The sequence below is a fragment of the Gobius niger genome (assembly GCF_951799975.1).
Source record: "Gobius niger genome assembly, contig: SCAFFOLD_70, whole genome shotgun sequence".
Classification (NCBI taxonomy): domain Eukaryota; kingdom Metazoa; phylum Chordata; class Actinopteri; order Gobiiformes; family Gobiidae; genus Gobius; species Gobius niger.
The window spans coordinates 125,533-145,995 of record NW_027639235.1 but is presented as its reverse complement, the minus strand read 5'-3'; the positions used below and the strand labels follow the sequence as shown (position 1 = coordinate 145,995).

The window sequence follows — 20,463 nt, the reverse complement described above, 5'->3', positions numbered from 1 at the left end:
TACAACCACGAGCAGAGGGTTAGCACCTGAGCTACGACCACGAGCAGAGGGTTAGCACCTGAGCTACGACCACGAGCAGCGGGTTAGCACCAGAGCTACGTCCACGAGCAGAGGGTTAGCACCGGAGCTACAGCCACGAGCAGAGGGTTAGCACCAGAGCTACGACCACGAGCAGAGGGTTAGCACCTGAGCTACGTCCACGAGCAGAGGGTTAGCACCTGAGCTACGTCCACGAGCAGAGGGTTAGCACCGGAGCTACGACCGTGAGCAGAGGGTTAGCACCAGAGCTACGACCACGAGCAGAGGGTTAGCACCAGAGCTACGTCCACGAGCAGAGGGTTAGCACCGGAGCTACGACCGTGAGCAGAGGGTTAGCACCAGAGCTACGACCACGAGCAGAGGGTTAGCACCGGAGCTACGACCACGAGCAGAGGGTTAGCACCAGAGCTACGATCACGAGCAGCGGGTTAGCACCTGAGCTACGACCACGAGCAGAGGGTTAGCACCGGAGCTACGTCCACAAGCAGAGGGTTAGCACCAGAGCTACGACCACGAGCAGCGGGTTAGCACCGGAGCTACGACCATGAGCAGAGGGTGAGCACCAGAGCTACGACCACGAGCAGCAGGTTAGCACCTGAGCTACGACCATGAGCAGCGGGTTAGCACCGGAGCTACGACCATGAGCAGAGGGTTAGCACCAGAGCTACGACCACGAGCAGAGGGTTAGCACCTGAGCTACAACCACGAGCAGAGGGTTAGCACCAGAGCTACGACCACGAGCAGAGGGTTAGCACCTGAGCTACAACCACGAGCAGAGGGTTAGCACCTGAGCTACAACCACGAGCAGCAGGTTAGCACCAGAGCTACGACCACGAGCAGAGGGTTAGCACCGGAGCTACGTCCACGAGCAGCGGGTTAGCACCTGAGCTACGACCACGAGCAGAGGGTTAGCACCAGAGCTACAACCACGAGCAGAGGGTTAGCACCAGAGCTACAACCACGAGCAGAGGGTTAGCACTGGAGCTACAACCACGAGCAGAGGGTTAGCACCGGAGCTACGTCCACGAGCAGAGGGTTAGCACTGGAGCTACGTCCACGAGCAGAGGGTTAGCACCGGAGCTACGACCACGAGCAGAGGGTTAGCACCGGAGCTACGACCATGAGCAGAGGGTTAGCACCAGAGCTACAACCACGAGCAGCGGGTTAGCACCAGAGCTACGTCCACGAGCAGAGGGTTAGCACCAGAGCTACGTCCACGAGCAGAGGGTTAGCACCAGAGCTACGTCCATGAGCAGAGGGTTAGCACCGGAGCTACGTCCACGAGCAGAGGGTTAGCACCAGAGCTACGTCCATGAGCAGAGGGTTAGCACCAGAGCTACGTCTACGAGCAGAGGGTTAGCACCAGAGCTACGACCACGAGCAGAGGGTTAGCACCAGAGCTACGACCACGAGCAGAGGGTTAGCACCAGAGCTACGTCCACGAGCAGAGGGTTAGCACCAGAGCTACGTCCACGAGCAGAGGGTTAGCACCAGAGCTACGACCACGAGCAGAGGGTTAGCACCAGAGCTACGTCCACGAGCAGAGGGTTAGCACCAGAGCTACGTCCACGAGCAGAGGGTTAGCACCAGAGCTACGACCACGAGCAGAGGGTTAGCACCTGAGCTACAACCACGAGCAGAGGGTTAGCACCTGAGCTACAACCACGAGCAGAGGGTTAGCACCCGAGCTACGACCACGAGCAGAGGGTTAGCACCTGAGCTACAACCACGAGCAGAGGGTTAGCACCAGAGCTACGACCACGAGCAGAGGGTTAGCACTGGAGCTACGTCCACGAGCAGAGGGTTAGCACCGGAGCTACGTCCACGAGCAGAGGGTTAGCACCTGAGCTACAACCACGAGCAGAGGGTTAGCACCTGAGCTACGTCCACGAGCAGAGGGTTAGCACCAGAGCTACGTCCACGAGCAGAGGGTTAGCACCTGAGCTACAACCACGAGCAGAGGGTTAGCACCTGAGCTACAACCACGAGCAGAGGGTTAGCACCAGAGCTACGACCACGAGCAGAGGGTTAGCACCTGAGCTACAACCACGAGCAGAGGGTTAGCACCAGAGCTACGACCACGAGCAGAGGGTTAGCACTGGAGCTACGTCCACGAGCAGAGGGTTAGCACCGGAGCTACGTCCACGAGCAGAGGGTTAGCACCAGAGCTACGTCCATGAGCAGAGGGTTAGCACCAGAGCTACGTCCACGAGCAGAGGGTTAGCACCAGAGCTACGACCACGAGCAGAGGGTTAGCACCAGAGCTACGACCACGAGCAGAGGGTTAGCACCAGAGCTACGTCCACGAGCAGAGGGTTAGCACCAGAGCTACGACCACGAGCAGAGGGTTAGCACCAGAGCTACGTCCACGAGCAGAGGGTTAGCACCAGAGCTACGTCCACGAGCAGAGGGTTAGCACCAGAGCTACGTCCATGAGCAGAGGGTTAGCACCAGAGCTACGTCCACGAGCAGAGGGTTAGCACCGGAGCTACGACCACGAGCAGAGGGTTAGCACTGGAGCTACGTCCACGAGCAGAGGGTTAGCACCGGAGCTACGACCACGAGCAGAGGGTTAGCACTGGAGCTACGTCCACGAGCAGAGGGTTAGCACCGGAGCTACAACCACGAGCAGCGGGTTAGCACCAGAGCTACGACCACGAGCAGAGGGTTAGCACCTGAGCTACGACCACGAGCAGAGGGTTAGCACCAGAGCTACGACCACGAGCAGAGGGTTAGCACCCGAGCTACGTCCACGAGCAGAGGGTTAGCACCAGAGCTATGACCACGGGCAGAGGGTTAGCACCCGAGCTACGTCCACGAGCAGAGGGTTAGCACCAGAGCTATGACCACGGGCAGAGGGTTAGCACCAGAGCTACGACCACGAGCAGAGGGTTAGCACCAGAGCTACAACCACGAGCAGCGGGTTAGCACCAGAGCTACGACCACGAGCAGAGGGTTAGCACCTGAGCTACGACCACGAGCAGAGGGTTAGCACCAGAGCTACGTCCACGAGCAGAGGGTTAGCACCGGAGCTACAACCACGAGCAGCGGGTTAGCACCAGAGCTACGACCACGAGCAGAGGGTTAGCACCTGAGCTACGACCACGAGCAGAGGGTTAGCACCAGAGCTACGACCACGAGCAGAGGGTTAGCACCCGAGCTACGTCCACGAGCAGAGGGTTAGCACCAGAGCTATGACCACGGGCAGAGGGTTAGCACCCGAGCTACGTCCACGAGCAGAGGGTTAGCACCAGAGCTATGACCACGGGCAGAGGGTTAGCACCAGAGCTACGACCACGAGCAGAGGGTTAGCACCAGAGCTACGTCCACGAGCAGAGGGTTAGCACCAGAGCTACGTCCACGAGCAGAGGGTTAGCACCAGAGCTACGTCCATGAGCAGAGGGTTAGCACCGGAGCTACGTCCACGAGCAGAGGGTTAGCACCAGAGCTACGTCCATGAGCAGAGGGTTAGCACCGGAGCTACGTCCACGAGCAGAGGGTTAGCACCAGAGCTACGACCACGAGCAGAGGGTTAGCACCAGAGCTACGTCCACGAGCAGCGGGTTAGCACCGGAGCTACGACCACGAGCAGAGGGTTAGCACCCGAGCTACGACCACGAGCAGAGGGTTAGCACCGGAGCTACGACCACGAGCAGCGGGTTAGCACCCGAGCTACGACCACGAGCAGAGGGTTAGCACCAGAGCTACGTCCACGAGCAGCGGGTTAGCATCAGAGCTACGACCACGAGCAGAGGGTTAGCACCAGAGCTATGACCACGAGCAGCGGGTTAGCACCTGAGCTACGACCACAAGCAGCGGGTTAGCACCCGAGCTACGACCACAAGCAGCGGGTTAGCACCCGAGCTACGACCACGAGCAGAGGGTTAGCACCAGAGCTACGTCCACGAGCAGCGGGTTAGCACCTGAGCTACGACCACAAGCAGCGGGTTAGCACCCGAGCTACGACCACGAGCAGAGGGTTAGCACCTGAGCTACAACCATGAGCAGAGGGTTAGCACCGGAGCGGGTTAGCACCAGAGCTACGACCACAAGCAGCGGGTTAACGGCCGTAATAAGGCCGTTATTTTGGCCGCATAAAAAGCAGCAAACGGCCGTTTGCAACTGAACACACACAACATAAACTTCCTACACTTTTATGAAGCTGAAAGGTTTATTTAATGACTTCCGCTGCAAATAGTTCCCAAATGTTTGTGCGTTGCTCGGCAACGTTTGGCTAGGCTAGTAGCAGCAAGGCTAGAAGCTAGCTAAGCTACTTAGTTGAAGGTGCAGTTGGAGGAATGGTGGTGAATCTCTGGGTAAGTGGAATGTCAGACTCACGTTAACTCCACGAGCGATTTCCCGACTTCTCTGGCAGTGACGGGACAGACACAGTGTCCACAACTACATACGTGTGGAGTGATGTGAAAGACCCGTATGACAAGCACGAACTCCGTTGCCAGCGGTCATTATTTTTTTCAAAAAATAATGACCGGTAGAACGTTGGAAAATCCCATTCAAATCAATAAGTAGTTTTAATTGTGTCGGACAGATGGACATTAAAGTGCTAAAGTTGGTGCATCTTTTTAATGTAACTTCACATTGTCCTGATTATATAAACTAAACTAAAGTCTTTATTTCATGAGTTTTTTGTCGGTGATGCTGCCCTGCTCTCACTCATCCAGGTCCTGACGTAAGACCCATTGATTTGAATCTGGTTCAGGAGCCTGACCCGACTGCAGGGTCAGTGGGTCAAACATCTCAATCGTCAACGTCTGGGTCACTGCCCCCGTGTGCCCCACTGAGGCGGAGCACCCGGCTGCAGCCTCGCTTCAGTCTCAGGCGCTCACCTGGGGTCTTTAGACACTCACATGGGGTCTTTAGACACTCACCTGGGGTCTTTAGACACTCACCTGGGGTCTTTAGACACTCACATGGGGTCTTTAGACACTCACATGGGGTCTTTAGACACTCACATGGGGTCTTTAGACACTCACATGGGGTCTTTAGACACTCACATGGGGTCTTTAGACACTCACATGGGGTCTTTAGACACTCACATGGGGTCTTTAGACACTCACATGGGGTCTTTAGACACTCACATGGGGTCTTTAGACACTCACCTGAGGTCTTTAGACACTCACATGGGGTCTTTAGACACTCACATGGGGTCTTTAGACACTCATATGAGGTCTTTAGACACTCACATGGGGTCTTTAGACACTCACATGGGGTCTTTAGACACTCACATGGGGTCTTTAGACACTCACATGGGGTCTTTAGACACTCACATGGGGTCTTTAGACACTCACCTGGGGTCTTTAGACACTCACATGGGGTCTTTAGACACTCACATGGGGTCTTTAGACACTCACATGGGGTCTTTAGACACTCACATGGGGTCTTTAGACACTCACATGGGGTCTTTAGACACTCACCTGGGGTCTTTAGACACTCACCTGGGGTCTTTAGACACTCACATGGGGTCTTTAGACACTCACATGGGGTCTTTAGACACTCACATGGGGTCTGTAGACACTCACATGGGGTCTGTAGACACTCACATGGGGTCTTTAGACACTCACATGGGGTCTTTAGACACTCACATGGGGTCTGTAGACACTCACATGGGGTCTTTAGACACTCAAATGGGGTCTGTAGACACTCACATGGGGTCTGTAGACACTCACATGGGGTCTTTAGACACTCACATGGGGTCTTTAGACACTCACATGGGGTCTTTAGACACTCACATGGGGTCTTTAGACACTCACATGGGGTCTTTAGACACTCACCTGGGGTCTTTAGACACTCACATGGGGTCTTTAGACACTCACATGGGGTCTTTAAACACTCACCTGGAGTCTTTAGACACTCACATGGGGTCTTTAGACACTCACATGGGGTCTTTAGACACTCACATGGGGTCTTTAGACACTCACATGGGGTCTGTAGACACTCACATGGGGTCTTTAGACACTCAAATGGGGTCTTTAGACACTCACCTGGGGTCTTTAGACACTCACCTGAGGTCTTTAGACACTCACATGGGGTCTTTAGACACTCACATGGGGTCTTTAGACACTCACCTGGGGTCTTTAGACACTCACCTGAGGTCTTTAAACACTCACATGGGGTCTTTAGACACTCACATGGGGTCTTTAGACACTCACATGGGGTCTTTAGACACTCACATGGGGTCTTTAGACACTCACATGGGGTCTTTAGACACTCACATGGGGTCTTTAGACACTCACCTGGGGTCTTTAAACACTCACCTGGGGTCTTTAGACACTCACATGGGGTCTTTAGACACTCACATGGGGTCTTTAGACACTCACATGGAGTCTTTAGACACTCACATGGGGTCTTTAGACACTCACATGGGGTCTTTAAACACTCACATGGAGTCTGTAGACACTCACATGGGGTCTTTAGACACTCACCTGGGGTCTTTAGACACTCACATGGGGTCTTTAAACACTCACCTGGAGTCTTTAGACACTCACATGGGGTCTTTAGACACTCACATGGGGTCTTTAGACACTCACCTGGGGTCTTTAGACACTCACCTGGGGTCTTTAGACACTCACATGGGGTCTTTAGACACTCACATGGGGTCTGTAGACACTCACATGGGGTCTGTAGACACTCACATGGGGTCTTTAGACACTCACCTGGGGTCTTTAGACACTCACCTGGGGTCTTTAGACACTCACCTGGGGTCTTTAGACACTCACCTGGGGTCTTTAGACACTCACATGGGGTCTTTAGACACTCACATGGGGTCTTTAGACACTCACCTGGGGTCTTTAGACACTCACCTGGGGTCTTTAGACACTCACCTGGGGTCTTTAGACACTCACCTGGGGTCTTTAGACACTCACCTGGGGTCTTTAGACACTCACATGGGGTCTTTAGACACTCACCTGGGGTCTTTAGACACTCACCTGGGGTCTTTAGACACTCACATGGGGTCTTTAGACACTCACATGGGGTCTTTAGACACTCACCTGGGGTCTTTAAACACTCACCTGGGGTCTTTAGACACTCACATGGGGTCTTTAGACACTCACATGGGGTCTTTAGACACTCACATGGAGTCTTTAGACACTCACATGGGGTCTTTAGACACTCACATGGGGTCTTTAAACACTCACATGGAGTCTGTAGACACTCACATGGGGTCTTTAGACACTCACCTGGGGTCTTTAGACACTCACATGGGGTCTTTAAACACTCACCTGGAGTCTTTAGACACTCACATGGGGTCTTTAGACACTCACATGGGGTCTTTAGACACTCACATGGGGTCTTTAAACACTCACCTGAGGTCTTTAGACACTCACATGGGGTCTTTAGACACTCACATGGAGTCTTTAGACACTCACCTGGGGTCTTTAGACACTCACATGGGGTCTTTAGACACTCACCTGGGGTCTTTAGACACTCACATGGGGTCTTTAGACACTCACATGGGGTCTTTAGACACTCACCTGGAGTCTTTAGACACTCACCTGGGGTCTTTAGACACTCACATGGGGTCTTTAGACACTCACATGGGGTCTTTAGACACTCACATGGGGTCTTTAGACACTCACCTGGGGTCTTTAGACACTCACCTGGGGTCTTTAGACACTCACCTGGGGTCTTTAGACACTCACATGGGGTCTTTAGACACTCACATGGGGTCTTTAGACACTCACATGGGGTCTTTAGACACTCACCTGGGGTCTTTAGACACTCACCTGGGGTCTTTAGACACTCACATGGGGTCTTTAGACACTCACCTGGGGTCTTTAGACACTCACATGGAGTCTTTAGACACTCACATGGGGTCTGTAGACACTCACCTGGGGTCTTTAGACACTCACATGGGGTCTTTAGACACTCACATGGGGTCTTTAGACACTCACATGGGGTCTTTAGACACTCACCTGGGGTCTTTAGACACTCACATGGGGTCTTTAGACACTCACATGGGGTCTTTAGACACTCACATGGGGTCTTTAGACACTCATATGGGGTCTTTAGACACTCACATGGGGTCTTTAGACACTCACATGGGGTCTTTAGACACTCACCTGGGGTCTTTAAACACTCACATGGGGTCTTTAGACACTCAAATGGGGTCTGTAGACACTCACATGGGGTCTGTAGACACTCACATGGAGTCTTTAGACACTCACCTGGGGTCTTTAGACACTCACCTGGAGTCTTTAGACACTCACATGGGGTCTTTAGACACTCACATGGGGTCTTTAGACACTCACATGGGGTCTTTAGACACTCACATGGGGTCTTTAGACACTCACATGGGGTCTTTAGACACTCACATGGGGTCTTTAGACACTCACATGGGGTCTGTAGACACTCACATGGAGTCTTTAGACACTCACATGGGGTCTTTAGACACTCACCTGGGGTCTTTAGACACTCACATGGGGTCTTTAGACACTCACATGGGGTCTTTAGACACTCACATGAGGTCTTTAGACACTCAAATGGGGTCTTTAGACACTCACATGGGGTCTTTAGACACTCACATGGGGTCTTTAGACACTCACATGGGGTCTTTAGACACTCAAATGGGGTCTTTAGACACTCAAATGGGGTCTTTAGACACTCACCTGAGGTCTTTAGACACTCACATGGGGTCTTTAGACACTCACATGGGGTCTGTAGACACTCACATGGAGTCTTTAGACACTCACATGGGGTCTTTAGACACTCACCTGGGGTCTTTAGACACTCACATGGGGTCTTTAAACACTCAAATGGGGTCTTTAGACACTCACATGGGGTCTTTAGACACTCAAATGGGGTCTTTAGACACTCACATGGGGTCTTTAAACACTCAAATGGGGTCTTTAGACACTCACATGGGGTCTTTAGACACTCACATGGGGTCTTTAGACACTCAAATGGGGTCTTTAGACACTCACCTGGGGTCTTTAAACACTCAAATGGGGTCTTTAGACACTCAAATGGGGTCTTTAGACACTCAAATGGGGTCTTTAGACACTCACCTGGGGTCTTTAAACACTCAAATGGGGTCTTTAGACACTCACATGGGGTCTTTAGACACTCAAATGGGGTCTTTAGACACTCACATGGGGTCTTTAAACACTCAAATGGGGTCTTTAGACACTCACATGGGGTCTTTAGACACTCAAATGGGGTCTTTAGACACTCACATGGGGTCTTTAGACACTCACCTGGGGTCTTTAGACACTCACATGGAGTCTTTAGACACTCACCTGGGGTCTTTAGACACTCACCTGGGGTCTTTAGACACTCACCTGGGGTCTTTAGACACTCACATGGGGTCTTTAGACACTCACATGGGGTCTTTAGACACTCACATGGGGTCTGTAGACACTCACATGGGGTCTTTAGACACTCAAATGGAGTCTTTAGACACTCACATGGAGTCTTTAGACACTCACCTGGGGTCTTTAGACACTCACATGGAGTCTTTAGACACTCACCTGGGGTCTTTAGACACTCACATGGGGTCTTTAGACACTCACATGGGGTCTTTAGACACTCACATGGAGTCTTTAGACACTCACCTGGGGTCTTTAGACACTCACATGGGGTCTTTAGACACTCACATGGGGTCTTTAGACACTCACATGGGGTCTTTAGACACTCACCTGGGGTCTTTAGACACTCACATGGGGTCTTTAGACACTCACATGGGGTCTTTAGACACTCACCTGGGGTCTTTAGACACTCACATGGGGTCTTTAGACACTCACATGGGGTCTTTAGACACTCACATGGGGTCTTTAGACACTCACCTGAGGTCTTTAGACACTCACATGGGGTCTTTAGACACTCACATGGGGTCTATGAGCACTCACATGGGGTCTTTAGACACTCACATGGGGTCTTTAGACACTCACATGGGGTCTATGAGCACTCACATGGGGTCTTTAGACACTCACATGGGGTCTTTAGACACTCACATGGGGTCTATGAGCACTCACATGGGGTCTTTAGACACTCACATGGGGTCTTTAGACACTCACATGGGGTCTTTAGACACTCACCTGGGGTCTTTAGACACTCACCTGGGGTCTTTAGACACTCACATGGGGTCTTTAGACACTCACATGGGGTCTTTAAACACTCACATGGGGTCTTTAGACACTCACATGGGGTCTTTAAACACTCACCTGGGGTCTTTAGACACTCACATGGGGTCTTTAGACACTCACATGGGGTCTTTAGACACTCACATGGGGTCTTTAGACACTCACATGGGGTCTTTAGACACTCACATGGGGTCTTTAGACACTCACATGGAGTCTTTAGACACTCACCTGGGGTCTTTAGACACTCACCTGGGGTCTTTAGACACTCACCTGGGGTCTTTAGACACTCACCTGGGGTCTTTAGACACTCACCTGGGGTCTTTAGACACTCACCTGGGGTCTTTAGACACTCACCTGGGGTCTTTAGACACTCACATGGGGTCTTTAGACACTCACATGGGGTCTTTAGACACTCACATGGGGTCTTTAGACACTCACATGGGGTCTTTAGACACTCAAATGGGGTCTTTAGACACTCACATGGGGTCTTTAGACACTCACCTGGGGTCTTTAGACACTCACATGGAGTCTTTAGACACTCACCTGGGGTCTTTAGACACTCACCTGGGGTCTTTAGACACTCACCTGGGGTCTTTAGACACTCACATGGGGTCTTTAGACACTCACATGGGGTCTTTAGACACTCACATGGAGTCTTTAGACACTCACCTGGGGTCTTTAGACACTCACATGGAGTCTTTAGACACTCACATGGAGTCTTTAGACACTCACCTGGGGTCTTTAGACACTCACATGGGGTCTTTAGACACTCACATGGGGTCTTTAGACACTCACATGGAGTCTTTAGACACTCACATGGGGTCTTTAGACACTCACATGGGGTCTTTAGACACTCACATGGGGTCTTTAGACACTCACCTGGGGTCTTTAGACACTCACATGGGGTCTTTAGACACTCACATGGGGTCTTTAGACACTCACATGGGGTCTTTAGACACTCACATGGGGTCTTTAGACACTCACCTGAGGTCTTTAGACACTCACATGGGGTCTTTAGACACTCACATGGGGTCTATGAGCACTCACATGGGGTCTTTAGACACTCACATGGGGTCTTTAGACACTCACCTGGGGTCTTTAGACACTCACCTGGGGTCTTTAGACACTCACCTGGGGTCTTTAGACACTCACATGGGGTCTTTAGACACTCACATGGGGTCTTTAGACACTCACATGGGGTCTTTAGACACTCACCTGGGGTCTTTAGACACTCACCTGGGGTCTTTAGACACTCACCTGGGGTCTTTAGACACTCACATGGGGTCTTTAGACACTCACATGGGGTCTTTAGACACTCACATGGGGTCTTTAGACACTCACCTGGGGTCTTTAGACACTCACCTGGGGTCTTTAGACACTCACCTGGGGTCTTTAGACACTCACCTGGGGTCTTTAGACACTCACCTGGGGTCTTTAGACACTCACATGGGGTCTTTAGACACTCATATGGGGTCTTTAGACACTCACATGGGGTCTTTAAACACTCACATGGGGTCTTTAGACACTCACATGGGGTCTTTAAACACTCACCTGGGGTCTTTAGACACTCACCTGGGGTCTTTAGACACTCACATGGGGTCTTTAGACACTCACATGGGGTCTTTAGACACTCACATGGGGTCTTTAGACACTCACCTGGGGTCTTTAGACACTCACATGGGGTCTTTAGACACTCACATGGGGTCTTTAGACACTCACATGGGGTCTTTAGACACTCACCTGGGGTCTTTAGACACTCATATGGGGTCTTTAGACACTCACATGGGGTCTTTAGACACTCACATGGGGTCTTTAGACACTCACCTGGGGTCTTTAAACACTCACATGGGGTCTTTAGACACTCACATGGGGTCTTTAGACACTCACATGGGGTCTTTAGACACTCACATGGAGTCTTTAGACACTCACCTGGGGTCTTTAGACACTCACCTGGGGTCTTTAGACACTCACCTGGGGTCTTTAGACACTCACATGGGGTCTTTAGACACTCACATGGGGTCTTTAGACACTCACATGGGGTCTTTAGACACTCAAATGGGGTCTTTAGACACTCACATGGGGTCTTTAGACACTCACCTGGGGTCTTTAGACACTCACATGGAGTCTTTAGACACTCACCTGGGGTCTTTAGACACTCACCTGGGGTCTTTAGACACTCACCTGGGGTCTTTAGACACTCACATGGGGTCTTTAGACACTCACATGGGGTCTTTAGACACTCACATGGAGTCTTTAGACACTCACATGGGGTCTTTAGACACTCACCTGGGGTCTTTAGACACTCACATGGAGTCTTTAGACACTCACATGGAGTCTTTAGACACTCACCTGGGGTCTTTAGACACTCACCTGAGGTCTTTAGACACTCACATGGAGTCTTTAGACACTCACCTGGGGTCTTTAGACACTCACCTGAGGTCTTTAGACACTCACATGGGGTCTTTAGACACTCACATGGGGTCTTTAGACACTCACATGGAGTCTTTAGACACTCACCTGGGGTCTTTAGACACTCACCTGGGGTCTTTAGACACTCACATGGAGTCTTTAGACACTCACATGGAGTCTTTAGACACTCACATGGAGTCTTTAGACACTCACATGGAGTCTTTAGACACTCACCTGGGGTCTTTAGACACTCACATGGGGTCTTTAGACACTCACATGGGGTCTTTAGACACTCACATGGAGTCTTTAGACACTCACATGGGGTCTTTAGACACTCACATGGGGTCTTTAGACACTCACCTGGGGTCTTTAGACACTCACATGGGGTCTTTAGACACTCACATGGGGTCTTTAGACACTCACATGGGGTCTTTAGACACTCACCTGAGGTCTTTAGACACTCACATGGGGTCTTTAGACACTCACATGGGGTCTATGAGCACTCACATGGGGTCTTTAGACACTCACATGGGGTCTTTAGACACTCACCTGGGGTCTTTAGACACTCACCTGGGGTCTTTAGACACTCACATGGGGTCTTTAGACACTCACATGGGGTCTTTAGACACTCACATGGGGTCTTTAGACACTCACATGGGGTCTTTAAACACTCACATGGGGTCTTTAGACACTCACATGGGGTCTTTAAACACTCACCTGGGGTCTTTAGACACTCACCTGGGGTCTTTAGACACTCACCTGGGGTCTTTAGACACTCACCTGGGGTCTTTAGACACTCACATGGGGTCTTTAGACACTCACATGGGGTCTTTAGACACTCACCTGGGGTCTTTAGACACTCACCTGGGGTCTTTAGACACTCACCTGGGGTCTTTAGACACTCACATGGGGTCTTTAGACACTCACCTGGGGTCTTTAGACACTCACATGGGGTCTTTAGACACTCACATGGGGTCTTTAGACACTCACCTGGGGTCTTTAGACACTCACCTGGGGTCTTTAGACACTCACCTGGGGTCTTTAGACACTCACCTGGGGTCTTTAGACACTCACATGGGGTCTTTAGACACTCACATGGGGTCTTTAGACACTCACCTGGGGTCTTTAGACACTCACCTGGGGTCTTTAGACACTCACCTGGGGTCTTTAGACACTCACATGGGGTCTTTAGACACTCACCTGGGGTCTTTAGACACTCACCTGGGGTCTTTAGACACTCACATGGGGTCTTTAGACACTCACCTGGGGTCTTTAGACACTCACATGGGGTCTTTAGACACTCATATGAGGTCTTTAGACACTCACCTGGGGTCTTTAGACACTCACATGGGGTCTTTAGACACTCACCTGGGGTCTTTAGACACTCACCTGGGGTCTTTAGACACTCACCTGGGGTCTTTAGACACTCTCCTGGGGTCTATAGACACTCTCCTGGGGTCTTTAGACACTCACATGGGGTCTTTAGACACTCACCTGGGGTCTTTAGACACTCACCTGGGGTCTTTAGACACTCACCTGGGGTCTTTAGACACTCACCAGGGGTCTTTCTATGTAGCTCTGGGGGACCCCACAGGTGACACTGCTATACTGACGACACACAACAAGAGAAGCTCATTCATGCTTTTGTCTCCTCCAGGCTGGACCACTGTAACGCTCTCCTCATCGGGATCCCTGGCAGGAGCCTCCAAAAGCTCCAGTATGTTCAGAACAGCACTGCCAGGATCCTGACGAGCACATCACCCCCATCCTCCGTGCACTGCACTGGCTCCCCATTCAGTCCCGCACACAATACAAGGTCCTCCTGCACACCCATCACTGTCTGCACGGTGTGGCCCCCACTGACCTCACCGACTGCCCACACCACACCCCTCAACCAGGACCCGGTCAGGCCGACACCTCAACCAGGACCCGGTACCTCAACCAGGACCCGGTCAGGCCAAGACCTCAACCAGGACCCAACCCCTCAACCATGACCCGGTACCTCAACCAGGACCCGGTCAGGCCGACACCTCAACCAGGACCCGGTCAGGCCGACACCTCAACCAGGACCCGGTCAGGCCAGCACCTCCACCAGGACCCGGTCAGGCCGACACCTCAACCAGGACCCGGTCAGGCCGACACCTCAACCAGGACCCGGTCAGGCCGACCCCTCAACCAGGACCCGGTCAGGCCGACACCTCAACCAGGACCCGGTCAGGCCGACCCCTCAACCAGGACCCGGTCAGGCCGACACCTCAACCAGGACCCGGTCAGGCCGACACCTCAACCAGGACCCGGTCAGGCCGACACCTCAACCAGGACCCGGTCAGGCCGACACCTCAACCAGGACCCGGTCAGGCCGACACCTCAACCAGGACCCGGTCAGGCCGACACCTCAACCAGGACCCGGTCAGGCCAGCACCTCCACCAGGACCCAGTCAGGCCGACACCTCAACCAGGACCCGGTCAGGCCGACGCCTCAACCAGGACCCGGTCAGGCCGACACCTCAACCAGGACCCGGTCAGGCCGACACCTCAACCAGGACCCGGTCAGGTCACGCCCAGGACACGGCTCAAAACTATGGGTGACAGGGCCTTTGAAGCCGCTGCTCCTTGTCTGTGGAACACCCTCCCAGACCACCTCAGGGCCCCGCCCTCCCAGACCACCTCAGGGCCCCGCCCTCCCAGACCCCCTCAGGGCCCCGCCCTCCCAGACCACCTCAGGGCCCCGCCCTCCCAGACCACCTCAGGGCCCCGCCCTCCCAGACCACCTCAGGGCCCCGCCCTCCCAGAAGCTGACTCTACAGCGAATGCTTTGGTTTTTAGTCCTGTCTTTAACACATGTTCTGTTTTTAATCCACTGTAGCACTTTGAGGTTTGGTGTCAAATGTAAAGTGCATTACAAACAAAATGTATTATTGTTATTATTACTCAGGCCTTGGGTTCTTCAGGCACTCACCTGGGGTCTTTGGGTACTCGGGCCTGTTCGAAGCAGAACGGGGGTGGCCCGGTGGAGGTGGGCTCGGCGGAGACCCCGGCTTTGGCTCCTCTCCTGCGGTTCCTTAGTCCGGAGCTGGTCCTCACACTGGCGGATCTGGAGGAGCACCCCGAAGCCCCCGAGGTGGACATGGTTCTGGAGGCGCTCTCCTGCAAACAGACGTTACGCAGTCATTACCTGCTGTCCTGTAGAGTGGGCGTGTCTCACCTGTAGCGTGGGAGTGTCTCACCTGTAGCGTGGGCGTGTCTCACCTGTAGAGTGGGCGTGTCTATAGAGTGGGCGTGTCTCACCTGTAGAGTGGGCGTGTCTCACCTGTAGCGTGGGCGTGTCTGTAGAGTGGGTGTGTCTCACCTGTAGCGTGGGCGTGTCTCACCTGTAGCGTGGGCGTGTCTCACCTATAGAGTGGGCGTGTCTGTAGAGTGGGCGTGTCTCACCTGTAGCGTGGGAGTGTCTCACCTGTAGCGTGGGAGTGTCTCACCTGTAGCGTGGGCGTGTCTGTAGAGTGGGCGTGTCTCACCTGTAGCGTGGGCGTGTCTGTAGAGTGGGCGTGTCTCACCTGTAGCGTGGGCGTGTCTCACCTGTAGAGTGGGCGTGTCTGCAGCGTGGGCGTGTCTCACCTGTAGCGTGGGTGTGTCTCACCTGTAGAGTGGGCGTGTCTCACCTGTAGAGTGGGCGTGTCTCACCTGTAGCGTGGGCGTGTCTCACCTGTAGAGTGGGCGTGTCTCACCTGTAGCGTGGGCGTGTCTCACCTGTAGAGTGGGCGTGTCTCACCTGTAGAGTGGGCGTGTCTCACCTGTAGAGTGGGCGTGTCTGTAGAGTGGGCGTGTCTCACCTGTAGCGTGGGCGTGTCTCACCTGTAGAGTGGGCGTGTCTCACCTGTAGCGTGGGCGTGTCTCACCTGTAGAGTGGGAGTGTCTCACCTGTAGAGTGGGCGTGTCTCACCTGTAGCGTGGGAGTGTCTCACCTGTAGAGTGGGCGTGTCTGTAGAGTGGGCGTGTCTCACCTGTAGAGTGGGCGTGTCTCACCTGTAGAGTGGGCGTGTCTCACCTGTAGCGTGGGCGTGTCTCACCTGTAGAGTGGGCGTGTCTGTAGAGTGGGCGTGTCTCACCTGTAGCGTGGGCGTGTCTCACCTGTAGAGTGGGCGTGTCTGTAGAGTGGGCGTGTCTCACCTGTAGCGTGGGAGTGTCTATAGAGTGGGCGTGTCTGTAGAGTGGGCGTGTCTCACCTGTAGAGTGGGCGTGTCTGTAGCGTGGGCGTGTCTCACCTGTAGCGTGGGCGTGTCTCACCTGTAGAGTGGGCGTGTCTGCAGCGTGGGCGTGTCTCACCTGTAGCGTGGGTGTGTCTCACCTGTAGAGTGGGCGTGTCTCACCTGTAGAGTGGGCGTGTCTCACCTGTAGAGTGGGCGTGTCTCACCTGTAGAGTGGGCGTGTCTGTAGCGTGGGCGTGTCTCACCTGTAGCGTGGGCGTGTCTCACCTGTAGAGTGGGCGTGTCTGTAGCGTGGGCGTGTCTCACCTGTAGCGTGGGTGTGTCTCACCTGTAGAGTGGGCGTGTCTCACCTGTAGAGTGGGCGTGTCTCACCTGTAGAGTGGGTGTGTCTCACCTGTAGAGTGGGCGTGTCTCACCTGTAGAGTGGGTGTGTCTCACCTGTAGAGTGGGCGTGTCTCACCTGTAGAGTGGGCGTGTCTCACCTGTAGAGTGGGCGTGTCTCACCTGTAGAGTGGGCGTGTCTCACCTGTAGAGTGGGCGTGTCTCACCTGTAGAGTGGGCGTGTCTCACCTGTAGAGTGGGTGTGTCTCACCTGTAGAGTGGGCGTGTCTCACCTGTAGAGTGGGCGTGTCTCACCTGTAGAGTGGGCGTGTCTCACCTGTAGAGTGGGCGTGTCTCACCTGTAGAGTGGGTGTGTCTCACCTGTAGAGTGGGCGTGTCTCACCTGTAGAGTGGGCGTGTCTCACCTGTAGAGTGGGCGTGTCTCACCTGTAGCGTGGGCGTGTCTCACCTGTAGCGTGGGCGTGTCTCACCTGTAGAGTGGGCGTGTCTCACCTGTAGAGTGGGCGTGTCTCACCTGTAGAGTGGGCGTGTCTCACCTGTAGCGTGGGCGTGTCTCACCTGTAGCGTGGGCGTGTCTCACCTGTAGCGTGGGCGTGTCTCACCTGTAGAGTGGGCGTGTCTGCAGCGTGGGCGTGTCTCACCTGTAGCGTGGGTGTGTCTCACCTGTAGAGTGGGCGTGTCTCACCTGTAGAGTGGGCGTGTCTCACCTGTAGAGTGGGCGTGTCTCACCTGTAGAGTGGGCGTGTCTGTAGCGTGGGCGTGTCTCACCTGTAGCGTGGGCGTGTCTCACCTGTAGAGTGGGCGTGTCTGTAGCGTGGGCGTGTCTCACCTGTAGCGTGGGTGTGTCTCACCTGTAGAGTGGGCGTGTCTCACCTGTAGAGTGGGCGTGTCTCACCTGTAGAGTGGGTGTGTCTCACCTGTAGAGTGGGCGTGTCTCACCTGTAGAGTGGGTGTGTCTCACCTGTAGAGTGGGCGTGTCTCACCTGTAGAGTGGGCGTGTCTCACCTGTAGAGTGGGCGTGTCTCACCTGTAGAGTGGGCGTGTCTCACCTGTAGAGTGGGCGTGTCTCACCTGTAGAGTGGGCGTGTCTCACCTGTAGAGTGGGTGTGTCTCACCTGTAGAGTGGGCGTGTCTCACCTGTAGAGTGGGCGTGTCTCACCTGTAGAGTGGGCGTGTCTCACCTGTAGAGTGGGCGTGTCTCACCTGTAGAGTGGGTGTGTCTCACCTGTAGAGTGGGCGTGTCTCACCTGTAGAGTGGGCGTGTCTCACCTGTAGAGTGGGCGTGTCTCACCTGTAGCGTGGGCGTGTCTCACCTGTAGCGTGGGCGTGTCTCACCTGTAGAGTGGGCGTGTCTCACCTGTAGAGTGGGCGTGTCTCACCTGTAGAGTGGGCGTGTCTCACCTGTAGCGTGGGCGTGTCTCACCTGTAGCGTGGGTGTGTCTCACCTGTAGAGTGGGCGTGTCTCACCTGTAGAGTGGGTGTGTCTCACCTGTAGAGTGGGCGTGTCTCACCTGTAGAGTGGGCGTGTCTCACCTGTAGCGTGGGCGTGTCTCACCTGTAGCGTGGGCGTGTCTATAGAGTGGGCGTGTCTCACTTGTAGAGTGGGCGTGTCTGTAGAGTGGGCGTGTCTCACCTGTAGAGTGGGCGTGTCTCACCTGTAGAGTGGGCGTGTCTATAGAGTGGGCGTGTCTCACCTGTAGCGTGGGCGTGTCTCACCTGTAGAGTGGGCGTGTCTCACCTGTAGAGTGGGCGTGTCTATAGAGTGGGCGTGTCTCACCTGTAGAGTGGGCGTGTCTCACCTGTAGAGTGGGCGTGTCTATAGAGTGGGCGTGTCTCACCTGTAGCGTGGGCGTGTCTCACCTGTAGAGTGGGCGTGTCTCACCTGTAGAGTGGGCGTGTCTATAGAGTGGGCGTGTCTCACCTGTAGAGTGGGCGTGTCTCACCTGTAGAGTGGGCGTGTCTATAGAGTGGGCGTGTCTCACCTGTAGAGTGGGCGTGTCTCACCTGTAGAGTGGGCGTGTCTATAGAGTGGGCGTGTCTCACCTGTAGAGTGGGCGTGTCTCACCTGTAGAGTGGGCGTGTCTCACCTGTAGAGTGGGCGTGTCTGTAGAGTGGGCGTGTCTGTAGAGTGGGCGTGTCTGTAGAGTGGGCGTGTCTGTAGAGTGGGCGTGTCTCACCTGTAGCGTGGGAGTGTCTCACCTGTAGAGTGGGCGTGTCTCACCTGTAGAGTGGGCGTGTCTCACCTGTAGCGTGGGCGTGTCTCACCTGTAGAGTGGGCGTGTCTGTAGAGTGGGCGTGTCTCACCTGTAGCGTGGGCGTGTCTCACCTGTAGAGTGGGCGTGTCTGTAGAGTGGGCGTGTCTCACCTGTAGCGTGGGAGTGTCTGTAGAGTGGGCGTGTCTGTAGAGTGGGCGTGTCTGTAGAGTGGGCGTGTCTCACCTGTAGCGTGGGAGTGTCTCACCTGTAGAGTGGGCGTGTCTCACCTGTAGAGTGGGCGTGTCTCACCTGTAGAGTGGGCGTGTCTGTAGCGTGGGCGTGTCTCACCTGTAGCGTGGGCGTGTCTCACCTGTAGCGTGGGCGTGTCTCACCTGTAGAGTGGGCGTGTCTCACCTGTAGAGTGGGCGTGTCTGTACAGTGGGCGTGTCTGGCTGCACTGCGCCTCTCTAGCTCCCCCCTCAGGTCTGAGACGGTCTGGCTCTGTTTGCTCAGCTCGTCCTGAAGTTTCTGGACCTGCTCCTGTGGACGAGAAGGTCAGACTGAGAACCATCTCCTCTTTGTAGCTAATATATAACTAACTAACATATAACTAATATATAACTAACTCATATATAACTAATATATAACTGACTAATATATAACTAACTAATGTATAACTAATATATAACTGACTAATATATAACTGACTAATATATAACTAACTAATATATAACTAATGTATAACTAACTAATATATAACTAATATATAACTAACTAATATATAACTAATGTATAACTAACTAATATAATTAACTAATATATAACTAACTAATATAATTAACTGATATATAACTAACTAATATAATTAACTAATATATAACTAACTAATATATAACTAACTAATATATAACTAATATATAACTAATATATAACTAACTAATATATAACTAACTAATATAATTAACTGATATATAACTAACTAATATAATTAACTAATATATAACTAACTAATACATAACTAACTCATATATAACTAATATATAACTAACTAATATATAACTAACTAATATATGACTAACTAATATATAACTAACTAATATATAACTAACTAATATATAACTAACTAATATATGACTAACTAATATATAACTAACTAATATATAACTAATATAT

The 20,463-nt window shown here is 53.0% G+C and overlaps 1 protein-coding gene across 1 annotated transcript in view; it reads right to left on the bottom strand.

Annotated features, from left to right (window-relative positions):
* Positions 1-20,463, bottom strand: part of LOC306982705 (cGMP-dependent protein kinase 2-like) — a gene marked incomplete at both ends in the record, with an annotated part of 69,729 nt that overhangs the window by 17,642 nt on the left and 31,624 nt on the right. Inside the window, 2 exons of the mRNA XM_079583172.1 lie at positions 15,508-15,695; positions 19,705-19,830. Of these exons, the coding sequence (XP_079439298.1) occupies positions 15,508-15,695; positions 19,705-19,830 (314 nt within the window). The remainder of the gene's footprint in view (positions 1-15,507; positions 15,696-19,704; positions 19,831-20,463) is intronic.